A 17,050-nucleotide genomic window follows, 5' to 3' on the forward strand; every position below is an offset into this window, starting at 1 on the left:
AAAGATATCTCAGGTCTGGTGACACGGCAAAAGTAGCAAAGAAGTTACATCACAAGTCAACAATACGTTATGACCTTAGATGTGATCTATGTTCCATGATCTATGTTTGCCTATTTATGAATGTTTATGGATTTTTGGAATGTTTTTGAATATTTAATCAATGTAAGGTATTAACAAGAGCTTGTGACTAGATAACTAGATGCATTGGAACACAGGTACTGTTTTCCTTTTCCTTAACAGGTGCATCAAGTAGAGCAGTGGGTATTCTAACACATTTGTTACATTTTACTATGAAAGTGTAAAACTCGTCATACTGTGGACAGTATGACTGAATCTGCGAAGTGGAATTCAAATGGACGCAGTGCAATTAGGTTCAGTATTATAATTAATGTTGACATCAGTGGAAAGAAAATTCAATATGTGTGTTTTTGTTGGATTTTGTTTCTCCATAAATATCTCAATGCTTTATGTGAAAGAGCGTTCTCACACTGCAATGTATGCATTGGTACCAGTTAGTTCATACATTTACTGTGCCACAGTATGGCATTAAACATTATTTCGGTCCAAACTACATCACTTCTGCAGATCTCAAATATCAAATAAAAGATAGAGAATGACACGAAAACATGTCTGCACATATAAATAACAAAGTAAAGTCATCTGATCTGCACTGGGCATTAGATTTGTGGTAGTGGGTATGGGTAACATCATAGAGCTGAGAGGGATAGAAAGGACATCCCCAACTGAAAATGACTGAAGGGTAATATTTCTGCAAACACTTGACCACATTCATCTTAGCGTCAATCTTCTGGGCCTGTAATAATAGACAAACATTTGACGAAAATAAGCAAATATCTGGCGTTTTGCAAAGCCTTGTGAGCTTGTGGACCGGCTATTTTCAGCAAAGAGGTTTGGTGTAGAGAGAAAAAAGGAGGGGACCGAGTATAGAACCCTGGGGGTCCCTCGATTTGACAGGATTTAAGTGGTTAAGATAGAGAAGAAATGCATTACATTGGAAATGGCATAATTTCATAACTTATTTCCCTGCAGCATCTTAACCACAGCAAAGGAGATACTCACATCATGATTTAAGTGCTCATTCTATTTGATCTAAATCTATGGACAACACTTCCTGTTTCACACATCCACCATTTAATATGTCTGGTTTATCACCTCAGTGACCCCAGCGGCATTGGCCATTGACATAATGCACTAGTTAATGGCATATCAAATTATAGACCTGCCTTGTGATCTTTGCCTTGGCTGTTGACTATAAGTATCATTGGAGTATGACCAAACATCACACTCTCTACTCAGTCAAATCTGGAGTGCTAGCTGTCTAAAGAGGGACCTAAGGGTCCATATTTACACTCTCTGAGTTCAATGAAAACTCCACATTTTGCTGTGTAGACAGGAGATCAGATAGCCTGTGGGTATCTGATAGCCTCTGTGGCACTGTGTGACTGCAGTGCTGTCTGGATAACCGAGAAGCTCTAGTCGGGGCATTAAATAACCTCTGACCAGTGCGTGTGTGCGTGTTCTGTCTCACCGCGTGCATCCACGCGCATCGGTGATAGAGAATGATATCATCCTCTAAATCTGAGTGGGCAGCAGACACCTATTTCCATGTTGTAATGTGACTTCAGTCCAACTGCACGAGACAGCTAAAGCAGATTAGCCTGGCTAATAAGCCAGACCGAATCAGCCGTTGGCAAAAAAATAATTCCTGCCGGCGGATTACGGTCTGGAGAGGCTCAATTGTACGCCCATTTCCTAGAGAGAACTGGTGTGGCCAATCGGGACACGGTATGCAATATGGGCGGGCTTTGGTACAGTGACGTTCAATGCTTGAGACCTTTGACTGACAGTAGCTCTGACCAATTGCGTCAAAATGTTTGAACCCGCCCCCTGGGAAACAAGATCCATACACAGCATCTCCACACTCCAATACCACACGACAGTGTGATTTGAGTCTGGCTTATTAGCCAGGCTAAAAGCAGATAAGTGTAGACCAGAGACCTCAGAATGACACTGACTCCTGAAGACTGACCGACTGACCGACTGACCGACTGACTGAGTGACTGACTGTCCACAATGAGAATGCACCTTTAGAATAACTCATCGCAAACTGTATAATCTAGAGCAGTGGTTCCAACTTCCCAGACGTTTTAGCTCAAGACCCAAAAGAGAAATTAGAACAGCTACATTACTAAAAAGGTCAATTCAGTTCAGGACATACAGTATAGGAAGTAGATTCATGTTTAATAAAGGCCCTCGGAGTAATATAATCAGTCACTATGCATGATGCATTAAACAGAAAAGTTAACAGCAGCAATCCATAATTTCACATCGCCGCTTTCCAATGACACACGCACACACACGCACGCTCGCATGCACGCACGCACAGACGCACACACACACTTCCTAAACAGCTCCAGTTGTAAATAATGATATAGATAAGACAATGATGTGTAAAAACAGCGGAGAGATGATTTTACAACCGCTATTATCACTGCTGGACCGCCTAACTGTAAATTCATGAACCTATTAGGGTGGTGTGTGTGTGTGTGTGTGTGTGTGTGTGTGTGTGTGTGTGTGTGTGTGTGTGTGTGTGTGTGTGTGTGTGTGTGTGTGTGTGTGTGTGCGTGCGTGCGTGTGTGCGTGTGTACTGTGTAGAGAGAGAGAGAGAGAGAGAGAGAGAGAGAGAGAGAGAGAGAGACACAGTGAGAGAGAGAGAGAGAGAGAGAGAGAGAGAGAGAGAGAGAGAGAGACAGTGAGAGAGAGAGAGAGAGAGACAGTGAGAGAGAGAGAGAGAGAGAGAGAGAGAGAGAGAGAGAGAGAGAGAGAGAGACACAGAGATGGGAACAGGGTCCTCAGAGAGTTGCGGGAACACAGCCGAGTATAAAATGGCTTTAAACCTCTAACCATAAAGGGCTGGAGGCTCAATTCACTGTGTGTGCATGTGTGCGTGTGTGCGTGTGTGCGTGCGTGTGTGTGTGCGTGCGTGCGTGCACATGCACACTAATGTGCACTAATGCACGAGCATGGACGCATGTGCATGTCTGTATGTGTAGGTCTGAGTGCGTGGGGTCTCTTTGTGTGTTTCTGAAATAAGCCACATTTTGGGTCAAATTTGGTACAGTACATCTGGTTTGATGTACAACAGAACATTGCGATGCATGTCTAATTGGGGGACAAAACCGGTGTCCCCAATTTGATTTTACTGCTGTTTCTTCATAAGGTTACAGTTACGGTTAGGATGTACTGTATCTGTTAGTGAGCATCTGAATGTAATTTTGTGTGTGTGTGTGTGTGTGTGTGTGTGTGTGTGTGTGTGTGTGTGTGTGTGTGTGTGTGTGTGTGTGTGTGTGTGTGTGTGTGTGTGTGTGTGTGTGTGTGTGTGTGTGTGTGTGCGTGCGTGCAAATGTGTATGTGAGTGGGTGGGTGTGCCCGTGGAAGTAATCTGAGATGTGAAGAAGTGGGTGAGAAAGACAGAAAGAAAGAAAGAAAGAAAGAAAGAAAGAAAGAAAGAAAGAAAGAAAGAAAGAAAAACAGACAGAAAGAAAGAAAGAAAGAAAGAAAGAAAGAAAGAAAGAAAAACAGACAGAAAGACAGACAGAAAGAAAGAAAGAAAGAATGGAATGAAAAAAGACAAAGGAAAGGAAAAGAAAGAGAGCTGAAAGAAGGATCTGCTGTACTAATTTGATGAGAGCAGTTAAGTGCTGACAGTGCTCTTTCTATCCATCTGTCCTATGGAAATGAAACAGTCACCAAGACTACTGGCAACATAATGCTTGTTGTAAATCTCGAGATAATGCTTGGATTGTTGTGTTTGTTGGCATAAACATTGTGAGCAAGAGTTTCCTGCTATCACACTCTCCAATGCTTAATGGCTTCATGACACGAAGAGGACGAGGTTACAAGGGAAAGCGGAGATGGATGTCTCAACGGACCTCGATTATCGAGCAAAAACATTCACTATACCAATAGGAGGCTAATTTAATTTTCCTCTATGAATATAACATAATGCATAAATTGAATTCACACATTTAGTTATTTGTTTATTTGGCATAATCGTATTTCCAAAAAGGCATAATTGACAAATTTAGTTAGAACTATTCAGGGTGCCTTTATTTCTTTCTCTTTCTTTCTTTCTTTCTTTCTTTCTTTCTTTCTTTAAAACCACAATTGTTTAAACCACAATTTTCAGTTGAAGCTTCCTAGTTGAAGCCTTCTGTCAGAAACAGTGCTTTGGTGTTTCACAATAGATGCTCTGTAACTAGCATTAAGCAGTGCTGTGCTGAAAAGGCCTAGGGGGTGAAGTGAAAAGAGCAGCAGCCAAACTTGTGTCCGTTAAATGACTGATTGCCAGACGCTCTGTATATTTCTGTCTGTTTGTGTGATGTGATTGTTTTTCTTTTTACTTTTTGAACACTGACGCCAATTTGTGTCAAGTGAAAGGCAGAGGATTCTGTGGTGACATCATGCAGGGGTTTCCTATGCTACCTGCTCCAAAACAGAGACGTACGCACAGGATACAAACTGGGAAAAAGGGAATTACCAGGGCAATGACTTACTTTTACTATTCTGCAGAGGAAATTGAGCAACTTAATATGTTCACTGTCTGCCCTGTTGACTAGCTGGTGGTTACCATAAAACATGAGATAAATGGTAGCTTGTTCGGGAAACCATTATTTCAGTCGTCATTTATTATCATCAATGCCCTACTTAGACTTCATAAACCCAAATGGTTGATTCTCCCATGCATTTCTGAGAAGTGTGGTTTGGCCCCAGGGTCAGAACACATTTTCTTTGGGTGACAAGGTGATTTGTAAATTACAGTAAAACAAGGATCAAGTGGAGATGGGAGATTTAAATGTGATAATAATGAAGACACAAAATGCTGTCTAGTCAAGGCTGGAGAAATTAGGGGTCACTTTGGAAGGATAGAGAAATGGTGATGGTTTGAAATGTTTCCAATATGTATTTTCTTCTTTTCTGTCTTTCCCCCCATTTTTGAGGGGCGCTATCCCCTCCTACATCCATCTATTAGTTACCGTGCACACATTTAGTCTTAAACAAACATTAAATTCCCATTGACAATGATTGTTACATTTAACATCATAGTGTCTGAGCAAATAGACAAAGTGTCTATTTTACAGTAGGATGATAAGATCGAGCGCCCCTCACTTCACACAGGTGTGATTTTTACTATACACATTACACACTACAACGCTGTCCCTAGTGTTAGCCCTGGCCCGCCCTGACCCTACACAATCCAGACATTAAGTTTTGATGGCATTTTGTTTTTAACTGAGAGTGTCCGAGCCACTGAACGTTTCTGACCAGATTCATTCAGCCTTGAATAATGTATCAAAGCTTAAGGAATGGCTTAAGCAGATGTTGGGAAGACAGCGATGGCAACACAGTTGGAGTGGGAAGAGTGAGAGAAGGGAGATTCCCCAGACAAAACGAGAGCACAGGGAGAGAGGGAGAGTGTGAAAATACATCTTCTTAATTATGTGTGTCAGTCATAAGGGTTTTGTGTTTAAAGTTTTGGTCTTTTGACTGAAACGTTCATAGGGTGGGGTGGGGTAGGGACACAGGACATTGTCCCAGGTTGAGAGGGAGGTTCATAGGGTGGGGTGGGGTAGGGACACAGGACATTGTCCCAGGTTGAGAGGGAGGTTCATAGGGTGGGGTGGGGTAGGGACACAGGACATTGTCCCAGGTTGAGAGGGAGGTTCATAGGGTGGGGTGGGGTAGGGACACAGGACATTGTCCCAGGTTGAGAGGGAGGTTCATAGGGTGGGGTGGGGTAGGGACACAGGACATTGTCCCAGGTTGAGAGGGAGGTTCATAGGGTGGGGTGGGGTAGGGACACAGGACATTGTCCCAGGTTGAGAGGGAGGTTCATAAGGTGGGGTGTGGTAAGGACACAGGACATCCCTCCTTCTCCCAGGGGGAGTAGGAGGGATGAGTATTTCCCAATTTTCCCTACATGGTAACCCGACACCAGCACCCTTCTTCTCCTTCCCTGCTTTGTCTTCAAGACTGGCTGTGTGTGTATGTATGCCCATGTGCGTGCGTGCGTGCGTGCGTGCGTGCGTGCGTGCGTGCGTGCGTGCATGTGTCCGTCCGACAACAGCTGATAGCCAATCATACTAGCGTCTTTGCCTACAACATGTTATTGAAGTTCTGTGTGCATATGCCGTGTATGTGCTCTTGCATATGCATAGCCGTTACTCTTCTGGACATCAACAAGATGAAAGTATGGCTCAAAAAGCACACAATGCCAGCACTGCATAAACTGTGCCACCTAGCCTTTCAGCACTTCTTAAAAGAGTGAGGCAATCCCCATGATTACATTACATTACACTGCTTTTCAGGCATTTAACTGAAGCTCTCACAGAGTGACTTGGACTAAGACAAGGCCTCGTTTATACTTAGTTGTGAGGCGGTGTCGCACAGCGAGATTAGCCGATCTGCAAGCTCACAATGCTTCACGCTACAACACATTGTGAGTTTGTAGATTGACTATGTTTGATGCATGACATGATGCACATCTGAGTATACAGTAAATCAGGCATAAGTGAAAGATGTGCTGATGTCCAGGGACTATTAAGCCTGCTGTGTGTAATATCAGCTATGCCTTGTTCAGGAACTAGGAGAACCTTGTTGATTGTCCAGTCAACACCCATGGATTTATGACAGATTTTGCAATCCATCTTCCACAGTTTGACTCCATCCCAAGATAACCAAACAGGCCTACACATGCAGGGGAACATGATCACAATTGGGGACTGAACAACATCATCATCTTCGCAAGACACAGAAAATACACAATCATAGTGAAGATGAGGTCATTATTTCAACTAAGCCACTCTCTGCTCATAAATCAAGACACAACTTGTCAGCAGTGTCCATTTCATTAGCAAGAATCTGGCTGATATTCTAGACCATTGCTTAGAGTGTACCTGCATGGGAATACTCAGAATAGAGGCACAGAGGAATTGACGCCTCTACAGCAGCTGCCCCGGGCCTCTTGATAAATGCTAGTGTTATTTCTTCGGAGACATACATTGCTGACAGTTGTTAGCCCCCCGTGTACAATTCTGCATCTATTCTGCACCAGTACTAGTGGTAGCCTTCGTGAAATGTTATGCACCCCATCTGACATGGTACTTGGTAATTATGCCATAAGAAAAAAGGAGGCACGGAGGCACGGTGGCACAGTCGGTAGTGCTGTCGCCTCACAGCTAGAAGGTCCTGGGTTCGATTCCCACTGGGGACGTGTTCTCTCCTCCACGTCATCAGTGCCCATACCCGAGGCGGGGTTGGCGAAAAGGGCATTTCGTTTGCATGTTCTCCCCATGTCCCCTAGGGTAGGTAGGTACCCTCACAAAAAACATGCAGTAATCTGATCTATAAACTACCTCCCCCTGGCCAGCCGGGGCGCCTGATGGAGAGGAAAGGAACTGGTCGGAATAACGTGTTCCTTCCACGTGCTACGTCCTGCCGGGGAAACTCTCCTCTGTCAGCTTGGACTCCTCATGCATAGCAGGAAGCATGAGGTCAGTCCGCTACCCCCCCAGGTTGGCAGAGTGTAGCACCCAGGATTACATTAGATAATTGACACTGGGTGGAAAAAATGGGTTGCAAAATCGTGGGATAAAAATTGAAATAATAAAGGAGAAAAATAAATGCTATATGTATATGCCTCTCATATAGCCCTTCTGTCACATTATGTTGTGTTACAACATAATTGCGAATGCTTCATCATACAGTCTGGGCCAACGGAAGAGCTGTTATGAGTAAACTATAAAGCGGAAGTGGAGCCTCCTCGCCACTTCCGTTTCGTCTTTACAGTAGCGCACATTTATCCTAATATGAATAGAAAACATCTAAGCATATATAGCTTGTTGCTTAGCAGAAAAGGAAATAAAAAAATAAGCTCTAAAGATATTTTAAAATATATTTTCGTGAACGGAAATGGCAGCTTCCGTTACTCAGCTCATGGGGGCTATAGGTCCAGACTCTATATAGCATTCCTCAGCTCATGGGGGCTATAGGTCCAGACTCTATATAGCATTACTCAGCTCATGGGGGCTATAGGTCCAGACTCTATATAGCATTACTCAGCTCATGGGGGCTATAGGTCCAGACTCTATATAGCATTACTCAGCTCATGGGGGCTATAGGTCCAGACTCTATATAGCATTACTCAGCTCATGGGGGCTATAGGTCCAGACTCTATATAGCATTACTCAGCTCATGGGGGCTATAGGTCCAGACTCTATATAGCATTACTCAGCTCATGGGGGCTATAGGTCCAGACTCTATATAGCATTACTCAGCTCATGGGGGCTATAGGTCCAGACTCTATATAGCATTACTCAGCTCATGGGGGCTATAGGTCCAGACTCTATATAGCATTACTCAGCTCATGGGGGCTATAGGTCCAGACTCTATATAGCATTATGTTACTCAGCTCATTGGGGGCTATAGGTCCAGACTCTATATAGCATTCGGAGGTTGTGGAATAGTTGTCTGGCTACGCGAGACTATGTTACAAACAGTGTTCCCAGTTTTAATACTGCAGTTGTCGCAGATGTCCTCAAATGCTCATCTGATATCAATCTCACCTGATGCTTAACAACGACTCCCTTATCTCCTCCCCTCCTGCCAATCACTGAGGTATTTATACCTACGTATACCTATGTCTACCTGCTCCCCTCCTGCCAATCACTGAGGTATTTATACCTACGTCTACCTGCCATTTGAGCTTGTTTTGTTGCATCCCTCCAGCACCCCAGTCTCCTCTGTTATCCCCTGTCTTTCAACTCTTGCACGTACTGAAAAGTTCCTAAAGGGGTGGTTGTTGTAGCTGACTGAGTAGATAGAGAGGCTGTCTGGGAATCAGAAGGTCAATGGTTTGACCCTCAGCTTGCCCAGTGCATACCTGTATATGTCAAAGTGTCTCTGAGCAAGACACTTCCCTAATTCCTAACAGCTCATCTGAATCAGATTCCAAATCAACTTAACTAATTTTTTTTCCCAATGGCGCTCGTTGCCAAGAATGTCTTTATTGATTCAGAATGGGCTAGCAGCTGATATCCACCGTCTAGCAGTGTCCCCGTCGCTAGGCAACGCTCGGCTCGCATGTGGTCCGCCAATGAAATGATTCCCCACCATCCACCACCATTACAAGTTAAGGCGCCTTTTTCTCAGAATTGAGGCTCAGATTGAGGTGTTTTAACAGAACGTGGATGTTAGGGTCTCATTGCTAAATCCTTGCTGCCTCGCGGTTACAATATTAAAGCTTCTGATGAGCTTCTGAGATAGTTAATTTTAGTTCCGGTTCATGTTGGGGTGAATTTGGGGGTCTTCAAAATAAAAGACACAATACTCAACGGACCCCACACTAGGGACCAGACAATACTCAACGGACCCCCAAGCCAAAGACTCAGGGTTTAACTTCTCCACCCATGGCATTGTCCTGCCCCTGCGTCTTCCTGGCTCCTCGAATCGCTGTCCATCTCGCCCTTCATCCATTTTGTTCTCCATTCCCTAAACCCATCATCATGAACCATGGTCCATTCTCACCCGCTTAGCCCCTCCTTCCCTAAACCCATCATCATGAACCATGGTCCATCCTCACCCGCTTATCCCCTCCTTCCCTCATCCCATTGCACACCATTCCAGTCATCTCCACAACAACCTTTCTTACATCAATAAATAAACACACGCATGTCGATGTATTATTACCTTGTAGGACCTTGGTTCATTCACAGAGCAGAGACAATCAATCAAAGTACAACTGAACAATCCCAAAACAGCGCTGGTGCCCTGGAGACCATTACTCCAAATACATACTTATTAGCCTGAAAGGGATACATTAAATGTACTCAGAAGACCTGACACCGGCAGCTGTTTCAGACACGCATAGCGAGGGTCTCTCTAGATATGCTGCATTTTTGTCACACATTCTTATCAGAAAGATATGGCTGATATTCAAGGTCATTGCAGCCAGTCAGTTGTGTTAATCAAATCAGGCAGACAAGGGAATACATTTGGATAGTTGGACTCTGCACTTTGTTGTTGTTAGCTGAAAGAAGATATATAAAGCCTGATTAATACTTCCGTCGCACGACAGTGTTATGCATCGAAAATAACCGACTGACATTGCGTCATGGATGCGTCACATAATCACATTATGATTGGTAGGTCTGCTATTTCATTGTGAGACGAAGCATACATTTGGCTAAAGTTAGATACAAGTTGGACTTGGACTATTCCCCCATTGGCCATTCATTTTGATCACCGATGGAGATAGGCTTTTATCCCTGCTACTGGTCAGACTGAAATAAATATATACATGTCCTTTTGGGAAATGTAGACTGATTGATTAATTAATTTGGTACATTTCAAACGAAAGTACCCGAAAGTAGTAGTAACTCAATACAAAAACTGTTACTGTGGACGACACCATGATAAGGCATTACACTTGTTTACAACAGGGTCCACCATTTTCAATTCATCAGAAAACTCTCTGATATATTTTATATTTATGTTTGATAATGGGTCAGGTCTGTGGCTCTGGCTAACTGGATCTGTATCGGTCAGTCCTTGTGAGTCATGAGTGTATGCCAATATATGGGCATTCCCCCTTTTGTGCCCATATGGAGCTGATGCCATGACGACACATTGAGAACTCCAATATGATTATGGCTGAGTCAGAGGTCCGCCCACCTGTCAGCTGGCCCTCCCATTAGCCAATTTTAATATACTTGAGCAGTGCCTGTTGGGCATTGACCTACTTGGAACGATGAAAGTCGGAAATGCATGCACCACCCAGTTATTACTGTGCAAGCAGAGCGCGCAAGTAATAGTTTTCGTCCAGGACGATGTTTCGTCCCAGCGTATGACGTAATGACTACTTGTGCCTGATACGGCAGTGGTGCCAGATTACATACACGTATAGGGCCTTAGTCCTACTCCTCCTCCCAGCCAACACTTCCCAATGACAGGTAGGTATTTATGGCCTACTTGTGTGCAACAAGCAAGTAGGCACTCGACAGAGTGCAGTTCTAGTTATGTTTGTGTCCCTTTTATGCACATATATGTAGTTATTTGTCAGGCATGCCCAAATATGGACTCTATGCAGATGTCAGAACATCATTGTGATGTCAGAACAGGCCAGCTCCATATATGGAGATCTGTCCAGAGCCTTGGCAGGGGCTTTTGTGCTGGTTCTGGACAACCGGCGATCCGACGGACTCGACACCGGGCACTGCACTCCCTGTGGTGGTGTGGAACGCGCGTGTCGAATTTGAAGTCGTGGGGAAAACGGTTCTCGAGTTATGTGGATTACAGACGTACGAAATCACGTACACACAGAGACGTGGTGCATTTATATTAGGATAGGATTTGTTGAAAATAGCTGATCTACTAGCTCACACTGCATCGCAATGTGACACATGGTCAGCTTGTAGATCGGCTATTTTCCCTATTTGGCGTACAATGAAGTATATGTGCTGGCATCTCTGTGTGTGTGTCTAACTCTCTCTCTCTCTCGCTTACAAATCAAACCCTGAGTGCACTTTATGTTAAATGCGTAACCACAAAGCTGCAAATAAATATATGACTAAATGCTTATTCAAATGGTCAGAGATGGTGAACTGGCAATTACAATTTCAATCACAATTTAATCCAGAGCGATTTACAGTAAGCAAGAACAGAACATGGTAATACATCAGATATATAAAAATAGCCATCAAGAATCATACATAAGCTAAGAACCTAACAGTGGAATATCTATAATGAAACTATGCGTATACACTATAGAGTGATATGTCTACATAGAATGCTATCTAAGTTACATAAATTGAGCCTTTGCATACGCCTGTAAGGTTGTCGAGGCTAGGGCAAGTGATATACGTCAAGTGCTATATGGGCTAAGATGGAGTCTGTAGCTCAACAAGTCATAATCAGTTACAATGTTGAAATCATTGTCAGTATGAATATTTTAATTCATAGCTGTCTGTATTTTAACACAATCGTGTGAAATTCCTAAAACTGTTATATTTTGAACTGTTATACCTGGTGAAATAATGAACGTAAATAAAAAGAAAAACACAGAGCAGAGGACAACTCCCTCATTAATAACAATCTTGACCTAAAATTGTCCTACATTTATGAATGTTCCTGTTCAGGGTTTTACCATTTGTGACACTGTCCAGAGCAGCAGAGACAAGGAGGAGGAATCACTCCCAAACGTGTATCCATGTATCCACGACCACGCATGCCTGCGTGTGCGTGTGTGTGTGTGTGTGTGTGTGTGTGCGTGTGTGCGTGTGCGCGTGTGTGTGCGTGCGTGCGTGCGTGCGTGCGTGCGTGCGTGCGTGCGTGTGTGTGTGTGTGTGTGTGTGTGTGTGTGTGTGTGTGTGTGTGTGTGACACATGGCCTGACTGTCAGTGAGTGGACCACTCCCTATGATCACCGCGTCACCAGCTAACACTGTCTGTGCCTCGGCCTCGACACCGTCCGACCTGGCCCAGTCTGTCAGGGCTTCTGGCGGTGACTGAACTCAGCAGAGCTGAGCCAAGATCCCACAGAGACACACCCTGGACCAACACCAGAACCATGGATGTCTCTTTCTCTCTCTCTCTCTCTCTCTCTCTCTGTCTTTGGTATCATCATATCGCAGAGACACACTGTTTATCATACCACTCAAGGTGACAGCAGTGGCCTCATGCAACCTTGTGGCCACCCGTCCCGCACCCACAACAAACTGGCACTTATATAGCTTTGCACAGCGCAAGTCCAAAACCCCAAATGGGTCTGGCTTGTCTTTTTGCGGGCATCCACAGTGTTAGAAAGAGTGTGATTTAAAATGTGTTCGACGTGGATCCAGGGCTGAATGAGAACCATATTACGGTCAACACAGAAGTTACCCATTCCTTTCACATGGAAAAGTCTTAGGTTGAAGTCATCACACAGTAAAATCCTCAGCGTTAATTGAACTCAGAAGAGAGTATAAATGGACCCAAACTAAGGGTGCAGACGCGTGCATATTTCTGTTTTGTGCCACATCCTTCCACCACACTATAAATTAACTTTACGTGACGCGAGAGGAGAGCTATCCTTCCATAACAGGTGCTTCTAGGGCATCGCGGCCTGCGTAGCTACATTAAAATCAGATCGTGTGGGAGAGGCTCACAGAGGTTGACTCAACCAATAAACAGTTGCTTTTGACATCCTGAATGTCAAACAGTGACACCACAGATGTGTGGGTTTTGTAGGGCAATAACACGTAGAAAAAAGCAGCAGGTGGTTTGAATAGTGAGATACAGAGGTCTGGGGGGGGGGGGGGGGGGGGGGGGCATTGGAGAGGGTGGGGGGCATTGGAGAGGGGGGGGCAAGAGAGAGAAGTCAAAACCAAACCTGCTGAGTTTGCAGTGAAGAAGGCAATAAATGGGAGACAGAGGCATGATATGGCTGCTGTCGGGGAGAAACCTCGTATCTCCATAACCATCATTCAACTTTTCATGTTTTTCTTTTCGTATATTAATGCCCTACTTCCTGATACTAAAGTGTCACACAAAAGTAGCAAAAATAGCCGATCTACAAGCTTGCGATGTGACATGCTTTGAGCTATTTTTGATAAGCGTTTTGGACATAAAAGGTATCCACCCAACCGACAGAGACGATGTAGAGCAGTAAAGAGAAAGAGAAAGAGAGAGAGAGATTGAGAGAGTGAGAGAGACCTAGGCACCAGGCCCACAGCCAACCACAACACTGTTGCTATGAGATGATGAGGAGATAATCTCTGGCACAGCACGGAGGACTTAAATCAGATGGTCTCAATCTGTGACTTGTGATTTCTACAAATGAAGGAATGCCTGCAGCACTCTTTCACTTCACTTTTTATGTTTTGCAGCTACAGAATTTCACTTGATCGATTGTCGGGGGAAGTAGCTAATACATATGTTCAGGTCATAAGAATGCTATGATTTGCATTGTTCCACATTTCTTATTATTCTGTGCACGCCTCAAACCCTACCCACCCCCCAAGGCTTAAATTGCTCAAGCCAAAAGATCGTAAGACACCTCTGTATTATATTGATATACATTAACTACTAAAATAATTTAGGGAGAGTCTTGAGGTATATTTACCACATCATTTATAATAACAGCATATGTCTAATCATGAACAGTGTTTCTGACTGTGATATTATCTATGATATCGTATTAATAATAACTAACCTGGCAGGACAAGGCTGGGTGTGGCAGGGCATCAGTCCAGTAGCCGGTCTGGATCTGGGATTGCAGTAGGAGGTATTCACCTGAACCCTCATATCTTTGTAGCATGCTGACTTGGTGTTCATCTGGCCTGCATGAGGAGACATTCACATTCACATAAAGCCGGCTGCAAATATAAATGTGAGGCACCTGGTTTCACTACAGCATATCAACAGCATGAAGTCATATAAGTAATGCTAGGAAATGCTTGCATATGCTTTCATGTGTCGTATGCACTTGGTATAATATGCTATATTTGTGTACTACTGTGACTGTCTCTGTCATTTGTGGCAGCACACAGTGTTGGAAAGTTATTCTGGAGTGTTAATCATCCAGATGATTAATAGCTATGTTTGAAAGATAATAATAATAATAAAATAATAATCATTTGTCAGACCTGAATATGTGAAACTTGAATCCGAGGTTGGTATTTGGCCTTAGGCAAGGTCAGTTTTGCAAATATCAGGCCCACAACACTGTTTTCTAGCTATTTAGTCACACTCTTTAATAAAGCAAATGACCCTTGAACCATTAGGGACTACAATCAGGAGCCAATGATGGAGGTGGTCGAGGTAAACCTAAATAGACTGGGGTGGGGAACTTTAACCTGCAGGGTCACTCAGTGGGCACTCCACACTGAGGGCTTTGTTCACAGCTAAACACACACATGGATGCAGGCAGACGTGCATACCGTACACACAATCACACATGTACTCATGAATGCAAAGAAAGACACATGAACACAGACACACACGCACCCACGTGCACGCACGCACGCGCGTGCACACGCACACACACACACACACACACACACACACACACACACACACACACACACACACACACACACACACACACACACACACACACACACACACACACACACACACACACACACACACACACACACACACACACACACAGTACCAACCTCAAACCTTTGTATGCACCCCAGGTTACACCCAGGTCATTACAAGGGTCTAATAGCAGTCTCTCTCTTTGTGTGTGTGTGTGTGTGTGTGTGTGTGTGTGTGCGTGCGTGCGTGCGTGCGTGCGTGCGTGCGTGCGTGCGTGCGTGCGTGCGTGCGTGCGTGCGTGCGTGCGTGCGTGCGTGCATGCGTGCGTGCGTGCGTGCGTGTAATAGCAGGTCTCTAGTTGGATAAGAAGGACAAAAGTGCTAGTAATGTCCCCTCTGTAATGATGGGGACGCTTCCCTCTGGTCAGTCCATTTAACCTGCAACTAAGAGCCTCATTATAGATCACAGAGGGACAGAGTGGACCACTGATCTACTGGCAGGCTTCTTTCATTGGTGGTGGGAAACCAGCATCGGTGCGACCTGGTTGTGGGTCAAAACAGCACTGTCTGGAGTGTTTTTGTTTTAACAAATGTTTATTAACAATTTATTAAATTAATGTTGTGTTCGATCCGATTTTCCTAGTCTCCTCAGACATGGAGAAATACTGGACTCTTATGAAATGTTATGTTCAACATCTCTTGATTTTAATTTGAGAATTGTGTTGTCCTTTAATGATTATGATGATGAATGATGCCGAAACATGATGCTATAGGGTACATGTAGTTACCTCCAGCACATGTTGCTGAGCACTGGGAGCGTATGATGGCCCAAGAATAATTGTGCTTGATGTGGGTCTTTTTCAGAGTGTATTCCCAGCGCACACCAGGGTTCCAGCCCTGCAGCAAAATCTACAAGAGAGAGAACAGGAAGAGTATGAATAGATCCTTGACAACAAAATGTAAACAACTCCTGAAGTCCCTTTGCGTGACTACAGGCTCCATATACACTGTACCTCTATGACCAGCGTTTCGTTGGTGGGGCCAGTCGAGGTGAGGCTCTCCGGTCTGTTGTACGGCCTCTTGTATTCAAACAGAGCTCCGGCGATGGGGTGTCTGCCAGGCCAGTCCACCGTCCAGCGGCCGTTGAGGTAGTAGCGTCTCTGGGTGTCCCTTATGGCGAGGTAGGAGCTGGAGGTGTTGAGCTCCACCACACGGATGCTCCGAGCACCGGCTGGAATGGTCACCACTCCATAATACTCTACGTACAAAGACACAAAACAAACAGACAATAAATCGTCTCTGTCGGGTGGAAACCTCATATGTCCAATATGTTACTTAACATTGAGAGCCCACGCAATACTGCCCAAAATCACTTTCACCTAGAAAATCCATTCACATTTTTGAGTGGTGTAAACCACTCCTACAACTGGCTTTTGTGTGCAGAAAAAAATGAGCATGGTTGCTATGTTCAAAATGATTTCTGACGTAATTAAATCACACCCGGGTGAACTGGATGACCGTAGCAACCGTGGTCATTTTCTCTGCACAAAAAAAGCCAGTTGTGAAATCACATCCGGGTGTGATTTCATTACGTCAGATCAGAGCTGATCAGGCTATATAATACCTTATTACGTCAGACCACAGCTGATCATGCTATATAAAACCTTACACCACTCAGTTCACACGGGTGTGATTTTTTATAATTCAGCTGACTGTGGAGACACATGCTGGAACTTTTTACTTTGAAATGTTTTATAGTTTCTGAGTTATTTAATTTAAACGCCAAATGCATTCTCAATGGCGAAAACACAAACTTTGGCACCACGTGTTAAAAAATGAGTGGTGTAAACCACTCCTACAACTGGCTTTTGTGTGCAGAAAAAAATGAGCATGGTTGCTATGTTCAAAATGATTTCTGACGTAATTAAATCACACCCGGGTGAACTGGAT

The 17,050-nt window shown here is 44.2% G+C and overlaps 1 protein-coding gene across 1 annotated transcript in view; it reads right to left on the reverse strand.

Annotated features, from left to right (window-relative positions):
• adamts16 (ADAM metallopeptidase with thrombospondin type 1 motif, 16) overlaps positions 1 to 17,050 on the reverse strand; it is a gene marked incomplete at both ends in the record, with an annotated part of 68,962 nt that overhangs the window by 5,236 nt on the left and 46,676 nt on the right. The window contains 3 exons of the mRNA XM_079503698.1: positions 14,269 to 14,395; positions 15,889 to 16,009; positions 16,114 to 16,358. Of these exons, the coding sequence (XP_079359824.1) occupies positions 14,269 to 14,395; positions 15,889 to 16,009; positions 16,114 to 16,358 (493 nt within the window). The remainder of the gene's footprint in view (positions 1 to 14,268; positions 14,396 to 15,888; positions 16,010 to 16,113; positions 16,359 to 17,050) is intronic.

The sequence above is a fragment of the Electrona antarctica genome, assembly GCF_951216825.1.
Source record: "Electrona antarctica genome assembly, chromosome: 6".
Classification (NCBI taxonomy): Eukaryota; Metazoa; Chordata; class Actinopteri; order Myctophiformes; family Myctophidae; genus Electrona; species Electrona antarctica.